General features: G+C 38.1%; 1 protein-coding gene across 2 annotated transcripts in view; it reads right to left on the bottom strand.

Moving 5' to 3' along the window:
• baiap2b (BAR/IMD domain containing adaptor protein 2b) overlaps positions 1 to 22,162 on the bottom strand; it is a 49,333-nt gene that overhangs the window by 17,473 nt on the left and 9,698 nt on the right. The window contains exons 2-6 of one of the 2 annotated variants that reach the window (XM_081392977.1): positions 19,696 to 19,771; positions 15,234 to 15,320; positions 3,705 to 3,766; positions 3,164 to 3,235; positions 1,764 to 1,901 (exon numbers count right to left, since the gene is read on the bottom strand). In XM_081392977.1, coding sequence (XP_081249103.1) covers positions 1,764 to 1,901; positions 3,164 to 3,235; positions 3,705 to 3,766; positions 15,234 to 15,320; positions 19,696 to 19,771 — 435 coding nt within the window. The remainder of the gene's footprint in view (positions 1 to 1,763; positions 1,902 to 3,163; positions 3,236 to 3,704; positions 3,767 to 15,233; positions 15,321 to 19,695; positions 19,772 to 22,162) is intronic. The other variant, XM_081392978.1, reaches the window with a different exon arrangement.

Raw genomic sequence — 22,162 nt, forward strand, 5'->3', positions numbered from 1 at the left:
AACAAACAAAAATCCAGGGGAGCATCTGGGGTTTATGGGCTGGGACCAGAGACGTTTTGACTTGCAGCTTCAAATATCGAGGCACAAGCTAAACTAACAATCAGAATGTGATTCCCATCTGTTTTCTAAATGCACTTCTTGCTTCAGAGCTGCATACGCATCAAACTTTAGGCCTTTGATCATTGGTCAAGAAAATAAGCACATCAGAGCCTCTGTTTCTGCTTGGAACTGAATCTGTTGAGGTCTATGGAGGCCTCCTAGAGCTTTCGTTAGACTTCAAAACAGAAACAGGAAGTTGCCTTCACTGTGTTCACTTAATTCATTTAAACAACCCACTCATCTTCTTCCTTTCTGTGTTTTCTCTTATACACACCTGTGGAGTGTGTTTAAAATGCAAGCAGAGCCCACAGCGTTTTACGCAACAGCGTGTTCCCACACCACTATGAGGAGCACACCTACAGCTAATGGCATGAACTGACCCCCAGGTCAGTCCACAGCATAACACTCCCACTTCCCCCTGACCTCACACCTGGTGACGACGGTAGTGAGAGGCGTACGTTCAAAACAAACAGCGGCCCCGACAATTCAACCCCCGTACAATGAGGCCTCGGTGAACAAAAGCACAAGGACACCACACACAATGAAACCCACACAAAACAAGTACAATATTGCATGGAAGGGCTTCAGCCAAACAGAGTGATATTTTCTTTAGCACCTAAAAAGCCAAAAAGACTAAAACTGGAATATTTTCTCTGTTTTCACAGCTTCTTGTCTAAATCAGTGCAAAGCAGGAGCATGAAAAGAGCAACAGCATATCATAAAGGAAAAATACACTTTTAAACATTTATAACCCCAGTAGATCCATAACTCACGAAATTCTGAAATAGATTCAGAAAAAATGCCTGTGCAAAACTCGCTGCCGACATGGTTATTTTTAATGAATCTTTCGATCCAACTGATTAATATTTTTTTGTTATAAATAGTATTATAATTGTAACAAAACAAAAATATGTCGGATAAAATAGCATGAATTGCCAATGTAAAAATGTGATGTGCATGTTTCATTTCTCATATCCTCTCAAGTGTGTTCAAAGATGTATATTTAAACTGTGAAGGGAGAAAAGGGTGGATTTATGGAGATTATTTGTAGAAATAGAGGGATTTATAGAATTCCCATGATATTCAATCCCAGCAGGAAGACTCATATCATGGATTGCACACACATCAAAAACAAATTCAATGCCTAAGTTCTGGAACATTCCAATCTACTGTACTGCCAAACTCTGAGCGTAGGGACATGCATTTTTAAAGATTGAATTGATTTATGCTTACTCATTTTAAAGAAATACTTTTTACTCAACCTCATGTTGTTCCATGGAACAAAAAGAAGAAAACATGAAGAATGTACTGGAAACTCTTTTCCATGCAATTATAAGAAATGGGGACTGGAGCTTTCAAGCTTCAGAAAGGATGCAATGCACCATAAAAGTATCATAAACTTCATACAACTCATTTGTTATATTTCAGGTCTTCAGTCATATTAAAGAGCTTTGGACGAGAAACTAAGATTAAAATCGTTTGGGTCTTTGAAACAACATTCTTCAAATCATCTTCATTTGTGTTACACAAAAGAAGGTCATATGGGAATGACATGAGGGTGAATGTTGACAGAATTTTTACTTTTGGTCATAATTAGTCCACCAAAAAGTGACTACTTAAAAGTAATTATCTTTGTTGAAATTTGAAGAGAAGAGCTGACTCACCTGCATCTCTTTGTCTCCATATTTGGAGGGGTTCTTGCTGCCCTGACTCTTCCTGCGCAGTTTCTTCAGTTCGGCCTGGCACTTCTCCAGACTCTCTCCTTTACTTTTGTGTTCCGTCTGATATTTCTTCAGAGCTGCCTGCCAGACGAAATAACACAGCTCTCATCACAATCAGCAGCTAAGAAAATTCTAATGGACAAGACGAGGAAATGAATGGTCGTATTTCAAATATCTATATCAAGCATCTATTCCAGAAGAGTGGATGAATGCCAACTAGAATGGAATAAGATGCGGCAGTATTCTTGATAACTTTATTCTCAGGACATCCTGAGGTTTAAAGGTTAAAATAAATGTTTAGAGTGCCCATCGTGAGTCAATTGTTTCTTAACAATGCTTAACTGAACTGAATCCAGAATCGAAAGACCTGAAGGTCGTCATGTGTTCTTTACTAATGGGAACTTGGCTGAGTTGCCCCAATAAGGTCTTTCATTGTCCTCAAAGTGTCTTCCCAGAGCTCCCTGCTTCATGGATTCATTGTGTTTCAGACCAAGCCTCTTCGTTTCCCCTAGTCTTCACTGCCAAAGCCTTCTGCTTCATTTGACTGAGCAGTTTTATTTTGCATCCTTACTATGTGTGGAACAAAAAAGCATGGGAGCATAGTTAATTATGTTTGTCAATGCTGGAAATGAGTGACCGAAAAAAATGGGCCTTTGATTTTTTTTTTGCAAATAAGCTGAGGGTCAATCTAATGCATTTACAAACAAGCCTATTAGAGACTCAGTAAGAAGACTTCACAATCTGTGTTGCTGAAAGCCTCGTTTCAGATGCTACGCTGATCTTTCATGCCTATAAACAGACTTCTCTCAAGTAGAAAAAAAAGATCACTTTTCCTAACACAGACGAAAAGACTGGCCTTTTAGAAAATGTTAGTTTTAATGGTGGTAATACTCTCACTTACATTACATGCAGTAAACTCAATTATTGCAATTAAAAGAGACTGTATTTGGGGTGGAAAATAAAGCCAATTAGGAGAATAAATCTAGTTATGCTATTGGAAGCGACTATACATGTTTTAAAACAATTAAATGAAGAAACAAGACAGCCCTTAACTTTACTGAGTTAGGTAAAAGATAATCTTGAGAGATATACATTTTTGTGAGTGAAATCCAGTCATTGTAATCAGGTATTTCATGTGAGGGTGAAAGTTAAACACAGATTTCACAACTGTTCAATGCGGATTCGCCACGTTGACCAACAGAAAGCTGGAAGTGACTTCAGCGTGAGCGGTGCTTTATGCATCACTACACTATTGACAACCTTTTTTGCCGACAAAATTTCAGCATCATTTTACAAATGTGACCGTACCTTAAATACGTTTTTGTGTGTGCTTATATACTTACATTTAAGTAGCGAACATCCAATTCCACTTTTTTCTCCAGTTCTGTGAGTAGTTCATTGTGGAATGATTTCAGCTGAAAATTACAGTAGACAAATACAATTTATATTATACACACACGCACTACAGTACAACAGACCAGCAATTTTCCTCTAGACAAAGTAGCCTTACAGAACCAAAACTGATGTCCCATCCATAATACTCCTTTGTTTACTCCTTTTTCTGCCCTGTTATCATTTTCAGAAGGACTTAGATATGGTTTGTTTAACATCTGCAGCTGTGTCACACAGCACAGGAAAGTCTGTGTTCTGTCTAAGTTGGTGTGTTTACGCATGTGACCATGGGCTATTGTCCTCCATGTATATACGGAAGCGTCTGAGTCGATGTGACATTTTGAGACGCCACTCCCTTCCATTTCCTTACCCTGGAGGCTAATGTGGCCTCTTAGATACAACCTGATTGTCTCAGTCATGTTGCGAGAAAATGTAATGAGAAAATGTGAGCCTATGAGGCAATATGATCTTCATCACATTAATGATACTCACCATGTCCTCTAGCTGCATTTGGATCTGTCTGTGAACCTCCGCCATCTGAAAAAGCACATCCCCTTGAGAGAGAGAGAGATAGACAGAAGAAATAGATGAAATTGTCATTATAATACTTTTGCATCTGATATCAGAACATCATGCAGTCAGACAAGGGTGCAGGGAAGAGAAAAAAAGGAGGTAGAGAGAAAAATTATGAACAAATTATGAACAAGGTGAGCTGACAGTCAGAGCTGGCGCCAGGGCACATAGATTAGGGGGTGGGGGGGCCCTTTATATTTCTAGGGGGTGGTTAGCGGCAGGTGAAATCACACATTTGTAATCCCTTTCGGTTGCGTGTTCATCTTTTAGTTTTGTTTTCGAATTTGATCGTGTGCAGCGGGGAGGGAAGACACATTAACTCATGTGGGGGGGGGGGGGTATGGCTCACGAATGCCACCCCTTGGCGCTGGCCCTGCCAATAGTCAAGCTATAGGTGCAAGAAAGAATCTGACAAACATGAAAACTCAAAAAACTAAAAAAAAAAAAAAACACAAAGTGTTAAACCATATTGTTTCAAACAAACAAGAGATCACACTGAAAAAGTAATATTAGTCTGAAATATTCGTCCATGAAGATGCAAAACAAAATAAAACATTCATGGGAAACAGTAAAAGCATATTGCAAGTGCATGTTTAATAAACATGAGAAACAAATAAGACTGAACAAAAAATGATAGAAAAGATGTCAAAAAGATCATGTTGTTAGCACACAGTTTTCTCATATCAACGTATCATTCTGTGGTACAAGAGAGAGAGGAAAAAAAAGAAGAAAAGCACAAATAAAGAGAGAAGAGGTGAATCATGCAGCCATTTGAGGCGTGTGTGTTGTGTTGTGTTGTGCAGTGTCGGGGTACCTACATGCTGCCTCTTCTGATTAGGCAATGCATTGTAAAAAAAGGAACAAAAGACCTAGTTTGAGCAGGAACAAATGTACAGAAGACCTTAAGACAGTAAGAAAGAGTGAATGAGTAAAACCTCCCCAAACACTAAATGCATAAATAACACAGGCCAGAGGGCTGCCCTAGTCTCATGGGCATAATATCAAAGCAGTGTTTCCAACACCGCTATTTGCTGCTGAATCCATAACGCCACAGTTACAAAATACAGCATTAAGCCACAAGGGCCATCAACGTATGCAAGTGTTTTTAAAGGCTTTGAAGGCTCAAACTGGCTGGTGGCATCTTTGTACTGTAGGTGTGCTTATAAAGCCTCAAATCATATTACTCAAAGCAGCCCTAAAACAAAGCTTCCATTCATTACATTAGTAATACACACTTCCACATGGACAGAAATGATTGTAGAGTACTGCTGAGACATCTTCCTTCCATCCATCCATCCATCCATCCATCCATCAAACTGTTGTCTAACTCTGCATTAACCAGGTTTGAACCGGCTTGATAAAATAATGAAATAAAATAACAAAAAACGCACACACAGTATGCAACATAGAGGGCAGCATCAGCCGCAGACACTTTGAAAAGACAAGGCATTTACACACAAATCATCTGTAAAAGAACAATGACAGACGTTCACGTTCATGCACTCGCATGACATCTCTCTACCTCCTGAACTGGTAATGGATGCAAGTCTTCATAGGGCTGTATATGTGGAGGCAACTCATCCCTCATCCCGTCATTGTTTGTGCCGTGTATGGATGTGAATGATAACTCAAATTGTGCTGCCTGTTATTTTCCATATCACTAGATATTAAATACCTTCAATATCAATGCACACATTTATGTATATTTGAAATCCATGCACATCCCTCTGAGCTACTGAGCCACACACTACTGTGTTTCATAAAGCATGACCCTGCCTGTCTTTGAATCCGTCAAGCTGGACCCGGGACAACTAAACCAGCCTGCAGTACATATCTAATCAAGCCTTTCCTTTAAGCCCTGCCTTCTGAGAAATAGAGGGACAGTCCGTTTTATACAGTTGTTTGAGTTCAAGGTCAGCAGACTGCATCCAACCAGTAACGTCCAACGAAACAGAGAGATTAATAAGGGTGGACATGCAAACACATATTACACATATGCTTATCTTGCTGTATCCAAATTCAGTCCATAATTTTTGTTGTGGTAGAATGAAGAAAAAATTAGCATGAAAGGGGAAGCAGGCATGAATGTGACACTTTCAAGGTACCAAACAAGAATAGCCATTGTTTTCTAATAGGAACTCAATTAAATATTCAGAAAGAACTTCGTTAGATATTATGGGCAAGTGATTAATTTGACAACATTTAAGTGACAATCCTCAAGTGCTAATACTCAAGTGACAACATTCAAAACAAAAAAAATGTTGGTTTCTCTTTCATAGCTCTGAAGATGTAATGGGGATCTCAGTTATTCTTCATCTAAGTGTCACAGATGTTTCCTCAAAAAATATTTAGGAGGAATAAACAAGGCAATTGTCTAAATACAGTGAAAGTATAGTGATATAAAATTAAAAAGGATAGCTTAGATAATTTGGCCTTTCTAACTGCTAAGTCTGCAATCACATCTGAGCACAATTCATGACACTGTTGAGATGTCTTCTGAAAGGCGTTCTAGGAGAAACAACTAAGATATTAAAAATCATCTGTGATTTTTCTTCCTATGGGTATACTATATCAGGTTCATATAAAAGTGTATGAGTGACTGGAGACCCGCTGCTGCTGACCATGCCCTAGCCTCACCCAGTTGTCCCCAGTCCAGATCTCGTCTGTAGGTCGACACACTCTCATTTCCTGTCTAAGTCAGCACAATGGTCTGACACCACTCCCCGTCCTCATCCTTCACACCCCCGAATCTCTCTGCTGCAATTCAGCCGTGCTCGGCAGGGCTCTAAGCCGCTTACCAGTAATCAGCACGGATCACAACATCTGCAGCTTTGAAAGACTTAAACATATTGTTGTCCGCTCTAAAAGGGCCGAATCAATTAAGGTACAGTCTGAAGAAAAACTGGGACATAGTCAGCACCCTAAAAAAAAAAACTACTAAAAACATTTTGGCTTGTTTGACAAAAACATCAATCATCAGTACATTATTTAAATAAAGCACTGAGGACTTAGTAAGGAATAAATACAAAAAGATAAAGAGCTTAAAATGAGAATGATTTTTGATTTGCTGTGCACAAGTCAACATGAAACCCATTTTATTTTTGTAAAATTATACTTTTCAACGGACCCACGCACATGGCATGCGAAGTGGAGGTCAAAATATCATGGCCACGAATTAAGAATTTGTTCCCACAACTTAATTTGTTTCCTTTTTGGCCATAATTTAACTAAAGCGAGGGAACAAATTAGTACAACATGACCATGATTTAACACGACGTGACCATGATTTAACTAAAACAAGGAAACAAATAATTTGTGGACACAAATTAAATGAGAACTCCGGTCAATTTTAACATTGAGCTCATTTTTTTGTACATTTGGAGTGCTGTCAATACAGAGAACAATGACAAAAATCGGTGTTGCCTACACCGAGTTATTCTATTTTTAAAATTTGCACCCTGTTGACTTCAATGGGGCAAGTACTAAACCTGCTTTTAGCCTCTTAACCTCCTTGATGTGTCATTACAAGTGCACAGAAAATGTGAGTGATTCCTTCTGAGTGAACACGAGTGGATCTGACTGCAGTAGATGTAAAAGATATGTATAAAAATGATGTTATTTAAGCCAGCGCAAATACCTGTTTACATCCTGTTTTTCCAAAGTAGTCGATTGCCGAGTTCACGGGCATAGGTTTAGTTACCTATGATCACGCGCGTGAACTCGGCAATCGACTACTTTGATTAGTCGACTAAAATGAGCTCAATGTTAAAATTGACCGGAGTTCTCCTTTAATAAGTCATGGGAACGAATTCTTAATTTGCGCTCACTCTTTTTTTTTTACTTCCACAAGTCATGTGTGGGGCTCCATACCTTTCAAAGTAAAACAGGATATTCGAGAGAGAAAAAAACTTGGATTGTGACTGAGAAGTGGCCTTTTTATACCATGGTTGGCGAAGCACTACAACAGCATCGCTGTATGACACTGTAGAGTCTCACTGGGTCAACCTAACATTTTCAAGGGAAGATGAACCCCATAACGTACTTTCATCAGAAAGCAAGTGAGAGAGTGCTAGAAAACCTTCTTTTTCCTCATCTTTTTCTTCTTTCTTTGTCCATTCTTCTGTTGTCCAGTCTCTTATTAAACTAACTCAGTTATCCTTCTCCATCTCTTGTTGTTCTTAAATTATTTTACTCTTACTGTGACTTTGGTAGAAGTAATAAACACCAGTTATAAGCTCAGATGTGATTGTATATCTATAGGCAGAACAAACAAACAAAACAGTCAAACTGATCCGTATGCTTCAATATAATAATCCAGCCATATTTGAATCTGTAAAACTCAGTGACCCAAAACGAAATGCGTTGATGCCTCATTGAGCTTGAAACTGCTAAATAATTATTTTGCGGACATTACTTGGTGGCAGAGGACTGTATACATGACTATTAGAGAGCAGCTGATGAGGTCGTAATGGAGATTGATTACTGCAGCAGAACAGATTCAGGGAGGGGTGTTGTGGGTTGGATGTGCTGGGCAGCCAAATTCATTTTTATCAAATATTGAAGTAACATTATTATCATTGTCCATGACTATTGAACTTTATTTAGACCAATAGGTGGCTAAATAATGAAAAATTTGAAGCATTAGCTTATGAGTACTAATTATAAAACATCTCCATTTCCAAACCTAGTGATTATCTATACCTACATAGATGTCTACCTTCAAAGTCAAATTTAACCTCATAAGAAAATGATTGAGAATGCCCTACATTGGCAGTGACTAATTCCAATGGAGTTGGGCATTAGAATGTTGCTAAGCTAACAAAAAGATACTCTAATGAGAGTTAAAATTCAGAGCACACCCATATTTTGAGTAAAATAGCAAATTTATACTTTGCAATATTCAAATTTGTATTAATTTTGAGGCTTGCCGCAATTAATTCTAGGATATTTTAGAAGGCAAGTACCTACATGATGCCTTAAAATGCTGTCTAAGTAGGTAGCTCACTAGGGTTTGGAAGGCTTACAAGTTACAATAACAAACATGTTTTGTTCATGAACAAATTTTTCTCTATAGCATGACTCATTAATTTGTCTAACTGTGAGAAGATGAAATGCTCTTAAAAGAATGTTCTCCAATAGCAGCTTTGATGCAAGTCACAGCAGTGGATCCATCGCCAAGCGACGACTCTGTTCGCAATGGCATCTGTAGCAGCAATTATCAGCTCTGTGATTCATTCCTCAGAGGTGTTTGAGCCATTTGCCTTTTTTTGTATGTGTGCTTGTTTGTGTGTGGAGGGAGAGATACCCAGGGGGTGAGGCAATGGCTTTCAGTGTGGTGAGGAAATACTCAAACCATGTTATAACACTACAAATCCCACTTGATTGGGCTGAAAATGAAACTTAAAAGGTGAGAGTAAGACAACCCATACTTGGAATTTGTCCTCTGCATTTAACCCATCTAAGTTAGTGCACACACATTAGGAGTAGTGAGTAGAGAACACACACACTGCAAACCGTGGATACACACACAGTGGGCAGCCATTTTTGCTGTGGCGCCTGGGAAGCGATTGGGGGTTAGGTGCCTTGCTCAAGGGCACCTCAGTCATTTCCTGCCAGTATTGAGAACCAGACTCTCTAACCATTAGGCCATGACTGCCGCGAACTTTGTCTGTGCCAACCTGCTGCTGCGCTCCCAACATCATAATAGAGTCAATCACACAAAGTGCTATTTCAACTGTTCCTGTGGTGAGCAGGAATTGAAGGTTTGAGAACTGAGAGAGAGAGAGACAGCTGTACATATCTATACAGAAAAATATTTCCACGGTTCTTAAATGTCTCGTTGAATGTTTATTTCCTTTTTTTTCTTTGTTTTTCAGTTTATGGTATTCTATTACATGTTTTATTGTATATTCTGCACTAAACATCTGACCATCTTAACTATTATGTAAACCAAAAAACACACATGACATGCAGTGCTCAATTTAATTGTGAACATTATGAACATTTAACATTGTTTAACATTGTGCAATAATAAAATAACTCTAGGTTAATATATTTTAAACTGTAATTTATTCCTGTGAGGATTACTCCAGTCTTCAGTGTCACATGCTCATTCAGAAATCATTCTAATATGCTGATTTGGTGCTCAAGAAACATTTCTTATTATTATCAGTGTAGAAAAACAGTTGTTGCTTAATATTTTTGTGGAAACCATGATAGATTGTTTTCAGGATTGCTTGAATAGAAAGTTCAAAAGTACAGCATTCTTTTTCTAATAATTTTTTGCAACAATATAACAGTGTAAAAGTCTACTCTTTACTTTTGAATTATTTAATGCATCCTTGCTGAATAAAAAGCATTAATTTAAGAAAAAAAATCGAAATTTAAAATTGTAACTTTCTTGTAATATATACATAAATCAATCGCTTAAACGTGTTAAAGAAGTGTTTTTATTCCTTCCGGCTAAAATTATTTTATTACTTTATTCAGATTGGTCAGAAAAGGCTAATGGTTTTGCAGATGTGTCCAATTTTTCTTCAATCTAAATTAATTTAATGAGTGATTTAGCCTTCGGGCCATTCTCCATAGATGAAAAATAGCATTCATTGTGGTGTGCCACAGTAGCAAAGAAACTAAAGATTCAAATGCTCAATTTTTGGACAGGAAATCCGATCTGTGAAGCATATTTTTAAGGATTTATTTAAATAGCTTATCAAAAATGAGACCGGATGTGTTGCTGGAGCATTTCAGTTTGCACCAAGATTTACCAGCATTAATTATTCAAACACCCCAGAGTTATTTTGTGACTACAGCCAGAGCAAGATGCTTGCAGACGCAATTAATCGTGTTTATTCAGAGAACACAGTTGCCTTCCTGCAAACATTTGTGCTTGAGCGAGAATATCCAGGATTTAAACTAATTATCAGCAGAAACAGTTGTAATTTGATGGAAAACTCCCAAAGCTTAAACTACAAACGTGAGAAGACAACGACCTACTGGTATCTCACATCTCTATGACGACTGATACCCCTATTTGGGCAGGAGGAACAGGAAGCTGTTTATTATTCCTCACACTTGTGCAGCATTGAAAAGGCAGACAGGGGAAGCTTTTTTTGGAAACACATGACATCACCAAGGAGGCATTCTGGGACTCTAAATCCACAGCACGGGCTGCATTGACATTACTCTTGCTCTCTCATTCTCTCTCTAGCGGAACTTCTCCTGTTAAGGCAAGTGCTTCATCTATTTTTAGCTCACGGCTCCCTCTCTCTCCTCAGGCCGGCTGCGTTCCTGCATCAGTGCGTGGGCTGACTGCGGGCGTTGGGTGATGCGATACGCACAAGTGCTGCATTGAAGAATCACTGTGCATCTCTCTTCACAGTGAGAGATCGCAAGTTATTCAGAGTTGAGGATGCGATGAAGAGGAAGATAACAGCACTTCATGAAATCTCACCATTATCCACTACCCCGAGAAAGAAGCTCTTGCAATGATATAAAGGAATTTCATAAATTTTTATTACTTCCGCTCATTTAATTTTATAACTAGACTGATAGGATGTAAGCCTGACATCATAATATATATTTTGTAAATCAACTAGTGGGTGGGTTGCATGACTGACTATAGTTGATTTATCGTTCTTAAAGGAATATTTTCCTCAAAAATAAAAATTCAGGCATCATTTACTCAACCTCAAGCATAGCCCTCAAGTCGTTCCAGTTGTCTTCGAACTGCAAAGAACACTAGCCAACCAATGAGATTTGTGCTTTTAGTCACATACCCAAAAATGACGCAAGGGCTAGAAAATTACAGAATTTTCTTTTTTGGGTTACGTCTCCTTTTAAGGAAATTCTGTATAATTGGGCTGGTTTTAAGGTCATCTGACCCTGATTGCATTTTTTTAGTGTAAGATTCATTCAAAATAACATTTGTGTCTTAAAATCAACACACTTATGGTGGGAGTTAGATGTGATGCAGTGTTGCTTCATTTAAAGACAACTTTTCGTAGAGGATAAATATAAAAAAAAGAAAAAAAGATGAAAATAAATACAAAATAAATATATGTAATATAAATATAAATACAAATCATAACACAGGCCTGTTCTACATACATAAATTAGTCAACTGCACTAATCAACTAGGTTGTTGGATGACTAGTCGACATCCATAAGAAATACTATAACATGGTGGACAACAAGTGCACACACACCTCAGGCATGTGAACTGTGCTACCCATTATGCTTTAGGTCTTACATTATTAATGCGGCCGCTGTGGTGCACATCCTTTAAAAACCCTCCAGTCCATCTCAGAGACATGCTAACAAGTCCAAGAAGACAGGAACATCTTGAAGCTGACTGTGGTGGGCAAAAGTGCTTCACTGAGATTGTGTGACTGATTGTAAGGTTTCATGGCTATCACGATGATCTAAGGCCAGTGAAGCCTCCCATCTTCAGAACTGCCTTCCTTATTGCATACAATTATACTAAAGCCAAAAATAAGTCTGCATCAATTAATAACGCTGGGCTAAGACCTCACTTAAGAGATTTATTTAGGCACGCAGCAATCAGGTTGGGTCCACATGGCTGATGCTATGGTTCCCACGTGCTTAAATGCACGCACCCTCACCCACGCACATGTCTGCAGGAGTATAAATTCATAACACAGACTCATTCTCCCTGTGGCCAAATTGGATAAAAGTTTCCACTTCATGCCGATGTTCTCTTGCAAGCACTTTCAAAGCCTATGGCCCCTAACTAACACTGACATTCAACATATACTTACAGAACAGACCTGCACAAAACCTGTCACTCAAAGAGGAACATACACACTTCTTTGTCTTGCTCATGGAAATCAATCATAGTACTCACTCAGACAACAACCAGACAAAGGAACAGGTATGTTTTGTGGTTATGCCATGCATCTGGTATGCTCTGGAATACCATGTGAAGGGAAAGATACTATGGCACCTTTTATTAGTGTCAAGAAATGTAAGACAAGAACGAGACAGAAAATAACAGACACATGCAACAAAAGTGGGAAGCACTGTTGATTAGATACTTATAAAATATGTACCATATATACAGCATTTTTTTTAAATATGTTTTGGCTTACATAATATTTCTATGCTAATAGAAAATGAGAAGGGACTTCTGGGATTGCCAATTTTGATAAATAATTAAAAATAATTATTTACTGCTAATATAATAATAATAATAATAATAATAATAATAATAATAGAACATTTTTGTAGATATTGGGCCAATATTGTGTCAATATACCGTGCATCCCTAATAAATGCCACATGGTAATGGTGATGTACAGAAAGTAAAAAAAAAAAAAAAGTTAGTACCTGGTTGTCATTCATTGTAAAGAACAGGCACAAACAAATGACATGAACATTACTGGAATAACTAGAAGCATAAGATAGTTAATACATATGGGAGATGGGAGTATGCTGATTTAGTCTGCAAAACAGTTATGTTAAAAAACAATATATTAGCAAATAATAACTATATAGTAAATATTAGTAAACATACAACTACTTGTTTGGGACACATCCACTTCTGTATTTTCTGTATTTTAAAAATCTCTATTGATAGGCACTTTTCAACATTAAAAGATATTATGTGCATAATCATAATGCCACACATGCATATGACATTAAGGCATAAAACAAACATAGACGTGCTGTAATTTGTCTAGTGATGAAAGTCTCTAGTGAAAAGGCTAAGAGACTTAAATTCTCATAAAACTTTTCTCATTAAACTTTTTCATACAGAGATATTGCTGCTTTTTACAATGCTGAGACAGCAGCAGAGAAATAGCTCTCATGCAGCCCAAAATATAATCTCATAAGGTCTCCAGCTCGGCTGTACTGTTTAGATATTGAGAATGTTGTGAATCAGGTAACTAATATCAGGATGAGATGAAGCTGAATTCATTCAAATAATAGCCTTTTAATCATCAAATTAGAGCTGGTATTGTGATCTCCATTGAACATGTATTCAGTGAGACACCAGCAGTGAAATGAGAAGGTGAATGCTCAGAAAAATGATTCTGAGATAAATAATGGAAGTATAACCAGCCTCTCCCCTCCAGTCCTCTTCTAAGATAAAACGTCTATTCAAATTTGCTGCTGTGACACTGATGTGATTTTAGCATCATCTTGAAGAATGACAGATTATGCAATAGATTCAACAGCCAATTCTATCAAGAGTCTCACATTCCACTGAAGTCCATCTAATCAGACTCCAACTCTACCCAGAGTGATGCACTGGACACACAGTTGGACAAGGATTGTTTGTTTGAAGTTGAGCACTGAGGTTCAAACCCACACTCTGGTCAATAAATTTCCCTGTGGAGATCAAGAAATCTAAGTCTAACCTGATTTAAATCAAATGATATTCAGACTTACAGGTCTAAAATGCTCTTCTCAGCAATATACCAATAGAACAGAACAACACTTTCTGGAAAGATAAATGCCAAAAGATTTATTTGTATGTACTGATATTTGGTGCATCCATTGGTTGCTATAGTGTTTACTGCACAGTTAGTCACTGCTAGCTACAAGGCACAGTCACTTGTAAATAATGAATGGACAGCAACATTACTGAGGCAAGAAAAACATACTTGTACTGTGACTTCAGATATGTTCTCTGAATGTCATCTCAAAAAGGGTTCGCATTAAATTTTTCATCAGGGCATAATTCATACAAGGGCTGGAGCGAAAACAAATGATTCACAGATGCCCTATTAAAGCACAAAACTTCATAGTGTATTCAAAATTTACATTCATTTTTAATTGATTAAAAAAACATATGCAAGGCAAAATGTTATAGATGATAAAAGGTGTCGTGATGTGCCAAAACTTCCACTAAACTGAAATATTTAAAGAATATGACTTTACCTAGCAAAGATGGGACAGATGCCATCTGAAGTGGCATGCTAAGAAGAAAAAAATTACACAAACCTTTTCATATGGTTTCAGGTACTATTAATGCATTGTTTGTTCTCATGCACAGCCGAATGGCAAAGTTTAAAGTCATGAAAAGGCAGAGCAGGTAACTAGATTTTCACATTTTACTGCAAAAGAAATGCACACTTAGACTGTTCGTAAAACGTTGAGATGCGTCAAGAATGGTTTTATAATCATCATGACACCCTAAATCTAAATCCTAATTGTTACATTTGAATGATTATTCATTGAGAGACAAGGAAATAAGACAACAGTATAGAATGAACATAGTGCAAACCAATCACCAATGAGCAAATTAATGAATCTGCAGAGTGTGTACATTTGTACATGTGTGATGTCCAAAGATACAGTCTTAGATATGCTGTACTATGTACTCATACATCCAAAGCCATTCACACTGAAACCATAAGTTATTCTCTTTTGCAATCCCCCTCCCAACCACAGGGGCCACTGCAGCTACAGTCTATAACTCACCAAGATCCTTAGAGCCGTGACTCTCGCTGGCCAGCTCTCCCATCCGCACCAGTGCGTCGAAGTAGCCTTTTGCTGCAAATGTCACACCTGGAAACATGGAAGCATTGGGGACATAAGAATCGGGGTTGGGCTAACTTGCTGACCCGAAGCTTCCCTCAACCCATAGGTGCAGCATCTATGAAAACAGGAGTGGTGGATGGGAAAGCTTTAAGCTCTATGTTCTATGATGTCTCGGCCAGAGGCCTGGGGAGGTGGGGGTGGAGCTTGTGATTGGTGAGCAATGAATAGCAAAAGTACTATTACTTTAAAATAATAATAATAATAATAATAATAATAAAAAAAAGTTTGATACCCTCCAAATCTTAACATTCACATCAGATAGCGCATTACTGAAAGCAATCACTCATTCTGTGTGAGGTCCCACCACAGGGACAGCTGTGCCTCTTCTGCATCACCATGGAAGAGAAGGGCTGGCTCTGAAACAGGCTCTCTCGGAGCCAGAGGATCATGGCAGTTTAGCGAGGCGGGAGAGTGCCAAGAAGCACAAAGTATCTTGGAGCACAGGGAAATTTAGAACCAGAAGGTACTGAGCAAGTGGTTAGCGAAGGTTAGCATGTGTAGCAGAGTAGAATAAGCCAAGTTCTGCCTTGACGTCATTTGACAGACTTCATTTTAAAATCAAGAATCATACAGACCGAAACAGCATATTTAATTTGATGCAAATAAAAAAAGGCTGTGAGAGATAGAAGTACATCCAATATGTTGAAGGATCACTGTTCACATCTAATTTTCATTGCATGTTTTTGAGGGATTTTTGTCCATTGGAAATGTTTTGTAAAGACTTTCAGTTTTCATTAGAAGAACAATCAACACCATGGTACATTTAACTATATTGCCTGAAACATATACTAAATATGCGAACACAGACATTTGTCACAATGCACGTTTATTTCGTTCATTGTTGCGTCTATAAATCCTGCAATTCTAGGTGTTCAATGTATGCACAATGTATGTGTTCCAGTACAGGAAATTTAATTGTGCAATAGGGATGTCATAGTGAAGAATTTTTACAGACTTTTCACTTTCGTGTAGGGAGCGGTAGTATCTGACCGTGCATTTACACTATATGATATTTGTTAATGACGCTCAGGATCTGTTGAGCACCAAATCCTCCGCTATCCTGTCAATCATCTCAAGCAATTTCTCAAATTAAAGTTTCTCAATTTCTCAATCTCTAAAATTAAAGCAGACTCCTGCTGCGACTCTGCAGCTTGTGCTGTATGGAGCAGAGCAGACGCTTTCAGTAATTGTAATATCCTTGGTCCAACTAAACTAAATGGTTTTAATTGTATTTGCGCTGTTGTGGTGGGCAAGTAATGTAATCGGTGTATGGCCAAGCACCGTGTAACACCAGTAACACAGAATACCGCAGCAAGCCTACTATGAATGTTCATCATTTTTACATTTTAATATGAGCTTTGTCACCATCTTTGGCATTAATCATTAAAACACAAAAAATGAATAGCACTGTAAAACATTGTAATCTTTAGCAAATTTATATCAATTTTTCATCTGTAGCCTACATTATAATGTTGTGACGTCTAAATTCACTTGTAGCATTTAAAACATTTGAATGTAGTGTTTTACTTTGAATTTATTTAGAACAAAATAATGTAGAATTTTAATGTGAGCCATTTATCAGTTATCAGCCATTAAATGAAAATGCATCAACACAGTGAAAGTACACAAGCATTGCTTTCTCAGCATTGCCACATGTACTTGTGTTGTAAGATCTAGAATCTGTTTCTGTTCTCTGACATTTTAAACAGACCATACTTCTGTCCCTAACAGACTTGTTGACACTCACATCAAATTAAATATGCTGTATGGCCATCCCAATTCAATGCAGAAGGACTGTTTGGGTGGAGGTGGTTAGGCTACACCAATGGCAGCCCAGTCACATATGAATGTATAGACTTATTTGCTAGTGTCCACACAAATCCCATGCTCAGGATAAGGTGCGTCCTGGTTGTGAGGGATTAGAGGGGGAAATCTGGGGGCTTTGGTGCTCCAGCGGTTAGGCTGAGTGGTGAGGGGTAAAGAAACGAGAGAGGCAGCAGAAGGAAAGAGGATTACAGAGGTCTGAAAAATAGGACAGAAAGTCTCTCCAACCATCTCTGAGGAAACACTGATCAGCCACAAGCGACAATCTAAAGTTAAAAACCACAGAAAAGCCCAATCTATACCCTGTTATCAAGCTGTCTATATGTGATATTCTCCTGCTTAATGCATATAGAAGTCTCCATTGAATACAGATGTTAAGGTCTTTGGCCACTAATTATTCTTATTCTAATAATTTTTCTGAAAACTTCCTGACCCTTTCAATCCTTTATTTCTAAGAATCCTCCAACATTTCCAAAAAACAGGCAAAGGGGGAGATACTTTAGGCTTAACAGCTGCTTATGCTCAACATAATCATCTACTTTAGGGCATGCAAATGGGCCTCTAAATCTGCAAGCCACTGTTGAACATTTGCAGCCAATGTTTCTTTTTTGTACTAAGATATTTCATTATCTTCAAACAATCTATTAGTTTTACTATTGATTACTTGCATTTGCCAAGCAACCCAAAAACTTGCTAATGCCCAGTGGCCACCATTTGTATCATTAGTGGGTACTGTGGAGGGTTTCCACTCTGCTGCCTGCAAGACCTGGCATATTTACAACTCCAGCAAATCCCCGTGAGGGATTCTGCGAACCTCCATAGATCTACAAGGATGGGAGCACAAATCTCACACTAGTTGGGTCTATTTTTAACTTTATCTCTCAGACTTCACACTCTCGCACACATACACACACTCTCATGGTCTATCCTCCAGAGCGTTGGTCTTTTTCTTGTATTTTCTGCCTCATAAAATATTAGATGGACTCTGGAACGATGAGTGAAATTATTGGTTCTCTGCAGTTCTTGGCACAGTGCTAAAACTCTACAGGGATTTGTCCTGAAACTTCTGCCCGGTCCGTGGGCCTAAACTGAACACAGGAGCACTGTATACATCATACCCTGAGATCAGACAATGTGGCAACATTATTTACCTGATTATAATGCAAATCCTATGAGTTTAGCATCTGTTTAAATCTGTAAATCTCCCTAACAATCTAATCTAACCAGAAGCAACGTTTTAAAAGGGACAAGTAATTTAAAAGTTATCTTTCTCTTTCAAAAATGTTTCTAACCAGCCACGATCGCGATGAGTGACACCAGATTTTGCCTGCAAGTTGTTGTTGTTGTTTTTCTTTACTGCAGCGCGCCATGTAGCCACACACACACCGAAATCTCCCTGGACTGAAATACTACTCCACATACATATTAAACATCAAACATGGATGAGGAGACACTGAAGAGACTGAGAATCGGATATTATATTGGATATTAAATAACAAACTGAAAAAGCATGAAAATGGTTTGTGTTCTTATTTTTATGCTTAATTGTGCTGTGAGAGCAAGAGAGTGCACAAACGGCGGAAACTGTTGTAATTGGCTGTTTTGTGATCGATTAAGTCACTTGTTTGATTTTCATCTTTAGTATGGATAGACAAACTGCTTGTCATCTTGTTGTGTCGCACCTGGTTAGGGTTTGTCAAGAGTTTTTCAAGAGTGATCGAAGTTATAAATGAGACAATGTTAGCAATTATTATTCTCAGAATAAAGGATTGTGAAAGAAGCGATGCAGTAAAGGGCATTTAAGTGTTGCATTGAACACCAAATAACTGTGCTACCTATTGTCGTTTTTGCCATACTTCGTCCTCCTTGCAGTGACACACCATTCTTGTCCTGAATATACATCTTCCCTGTTCCCTTTTCGCTTTCTTTGTGGGACTGTGTCTGCTCCCAGAGCTCTCTCTGGCCTATTTACGCCTGTTCTCTGTTCCATTTTACTCTCCCTTCCTCCCAGTGCATATTTTTTGCTCTGAAATGCCTACGTCCTTGTCCTTGCCCAGTCAACATCTTGAAAACACACACAGAGGTCTGTACATCATCGGGTATCATGTATGTGTTACATGTATGTGACAGCTTTGGAGATGCTACATGCATGAACCAGATGGAAGTTTAGGGGGTTTCAGGGTTCATATGGATTTAGACATGTAACATTCTATGACATCGTTAGTACGAAGGAACAGGAAGCCTTCCGCCCCACAAACATAAACATAAATTCTTAACAAACATTTAACAAACATTTAAACAACATTCTACTAGATTTCTATACAAGAATTTGATTGGAGTTTTTATATTAGTCGTGAATGTGTATGCAACCAAGGAGTGTCAAGGAGCGGAGCTCCCCATAAGCATGAATTTCAAGCAATTTCTTCTCATAAATTAAAGCAGACCAATGAAACAAGAGCTTGAATAGCTGGCTCATTGCCTGCAAGAGTGATAATGAACAAGCCGCTGATGTACTCACTGGAGAGGGCCTTCTCATAAGTCTTCCCCATGGCAACAAAGTTCCTCAAGCAAGGGTTGAACTGCTCCATGATGGACTGAAATAGAAATAGCACAGCTTTAGTCAGCACAACAGCAGCAGTTTAACAGGCATACTCACCACTAGCAAGAACATCAGTGGGACAAACACAAAAAGTTTAATAGGAGGTCACATCTTTAAGGATGCAGATAATCGACAGGTGAACTTCTAATTCTAAGTCTCAACTCCATATTACAATAAAATGTCTGTCTGTTGATGCAGTGCATGTGCAGATACCAAGAAAGATGGATATAGAGAGAGAGGGAGCCAGAGCTCTCACGCCCCCACTTTTCAGAACGCTCTCATTAGTGGGACTTGGAAGGCATCATGCCAGCTGGGATTTGCCGTTCTATTGTTGCTGTGAGCACAGAATTGTGGGAATATGTGGAGATCTACCCACAGCCTGACTCACCTAATCCAACATTAAGAGTTGCCCTTTAAAATCTATTCATTTTCTATTGAAACTCCTTATTGACCTCATCCTCTTTTTACAAGAGCTTCGCTGCTCCATTCAAAGTAAAATCTCTCAACTTGACGATTTTTTTCTGAGCAAGTTTGCCCCAGTATCCCGTTGTTCCTGTTTTTAAAGGCTTTATCACAGCTTCCAAAATAGTAGAGTGACATATAAAGAGACAGAAAAAGGGTTCAAAATAGTATACCAGGAGACAGAATCTAGGAAAGCCAAGAAGAGCAGAGGATGTAAAAAAAACAACCAGCAATAAAGCATTGTCCAACACAAATAATGTGGCAGCTATGGAGAGAGAATGAAGCTATGTGAATGAAAGTCTCCACTCTGGGTTTTACAGAATTGGAGTTTATGTGATTAATTAAGGTCGACGGTAAACTGATTTCTTGGGAATATACGAAATCACCGCCACCCTATGCTCCAGTTACAATGAAAGCAGGTTTCCAGTGAAAATGAGGACAAAGGCAGAATGTATTTTTTTTTTTTTTTTGCTGCAGAGAAAATTGTGATTCAGAGGTCTTGAGGAATGGACTGTTAAAAAAATTTAATAAAAAAAATACCTCAAAGAACATGCAATTAATAACATTTATAGCGAACTAGTAAAAGGACAATATATCTAAATAAGCTAGTTTATCAGATGCTTTGGCTCTTTAGATAACAGCCATTGGCAAATCTCTACGCCCACTAGGCCAATTAACAGAATTGCAGATTAGCCATTTTTCAATATTTGTCTGTAAATTTATTGTGTAAATATTCTTTCAAATAAATGTTTCATTTCAATCTTTGCCAAACTTGCACAAACAGCTAAACAATGAGGAAGATGAGCAAGAAAGAGACAAGGCAACTAAATCAGCTCCAAGTGAATCATTCATAAACCTCCTTGTCTTTCTCTCACTGTCACGTCTTATCTAACACAACATCTCAACTCACAATTATTTCTTATGTAATTCATCATCTGCTGCATGCAATCATACAGCAGAGTCTGTCCAGGGGTAGTAATCTTCATTATTAAGTCTTTAAAAAGGAAAAAGGAAACACAGACCAACAAATAAACACCAACAAAAGAGATGAGATCAAATAAAGGCACAGGAGAAATTCATGGTTGGATGCAAAGCAAGCACAGCTGGCATGTTTTCATCAAGGAAGGAATTACACAATCATAGTGTGATGGATCTCACTGCACCACATGCCTAAGAGATGAGAGTGTATGATCATATGACTGAGGTGAAATGTGCGACTGGTATTCATGCAAGGACCAGTGAAGCTTTTGCATGTTTTGGTGAAAAACAATGGTGAAGTGATTTCATCATTTTAAAACCCATTTATGATCAGTATAATATATGTCCAGAATGCATTGCAAAAATATCCAGAATGCGTTGCAAACCTTTTAATCTCATCTTTTCTATGTGGACCAAGCCAATAAAATTTAACCAAACTGCTTTTCCTCTCCTCAACATTTCCCACAAAGCTCCATCCTAAAGAAATCAGTATTATACATGAACCAGTGCCAAGCTGGTGTCCACCCAACATTTAATCATTAAAAAACACACCGCTGGGAAAACTTTCTTTCCTTGATTAGTCCCACAGCAATCAATCTAGGTTTAACAAGCATGAACGAGAGCAACCAAACCCTCGATAAGGGTGTCTCTGCCAGACACTAAACACAGATTACCATGTGAATTTCCCAGCACTTCATTACAGACATGTTCATTAGGATGTAATTAATAGTCTTAACTAATGAGCAAGATTTTATATTGATGCATATTCAATCAGCTGGACTGCCAGTTCAAAAACTGCTGAGGGGAATTTTATGCTCCCCGCTGAAATGAAGGTGTGCACTGCATACATTACAGTATAAAGTACAGAACTAGATATGCGTGGTTTCGTTAGATAATACAAATGCTCACCGAAGAAGAGAGTGTATAATTTTCCCTTTTTTATAAA

The sequence above is a fragment of the Scardinius erythrophthalmus genome (genome assembly GCF_964197995.2).
Source record: "Scardinius erythrophthalmus genome assembly, chromosome: 18".
NCBI lineage: Eukaryota > Metazoa > Chordata > Actinopteri > Cypriniformes > Leuciscidae > Scardinius > Scardinius erythrophthalmus.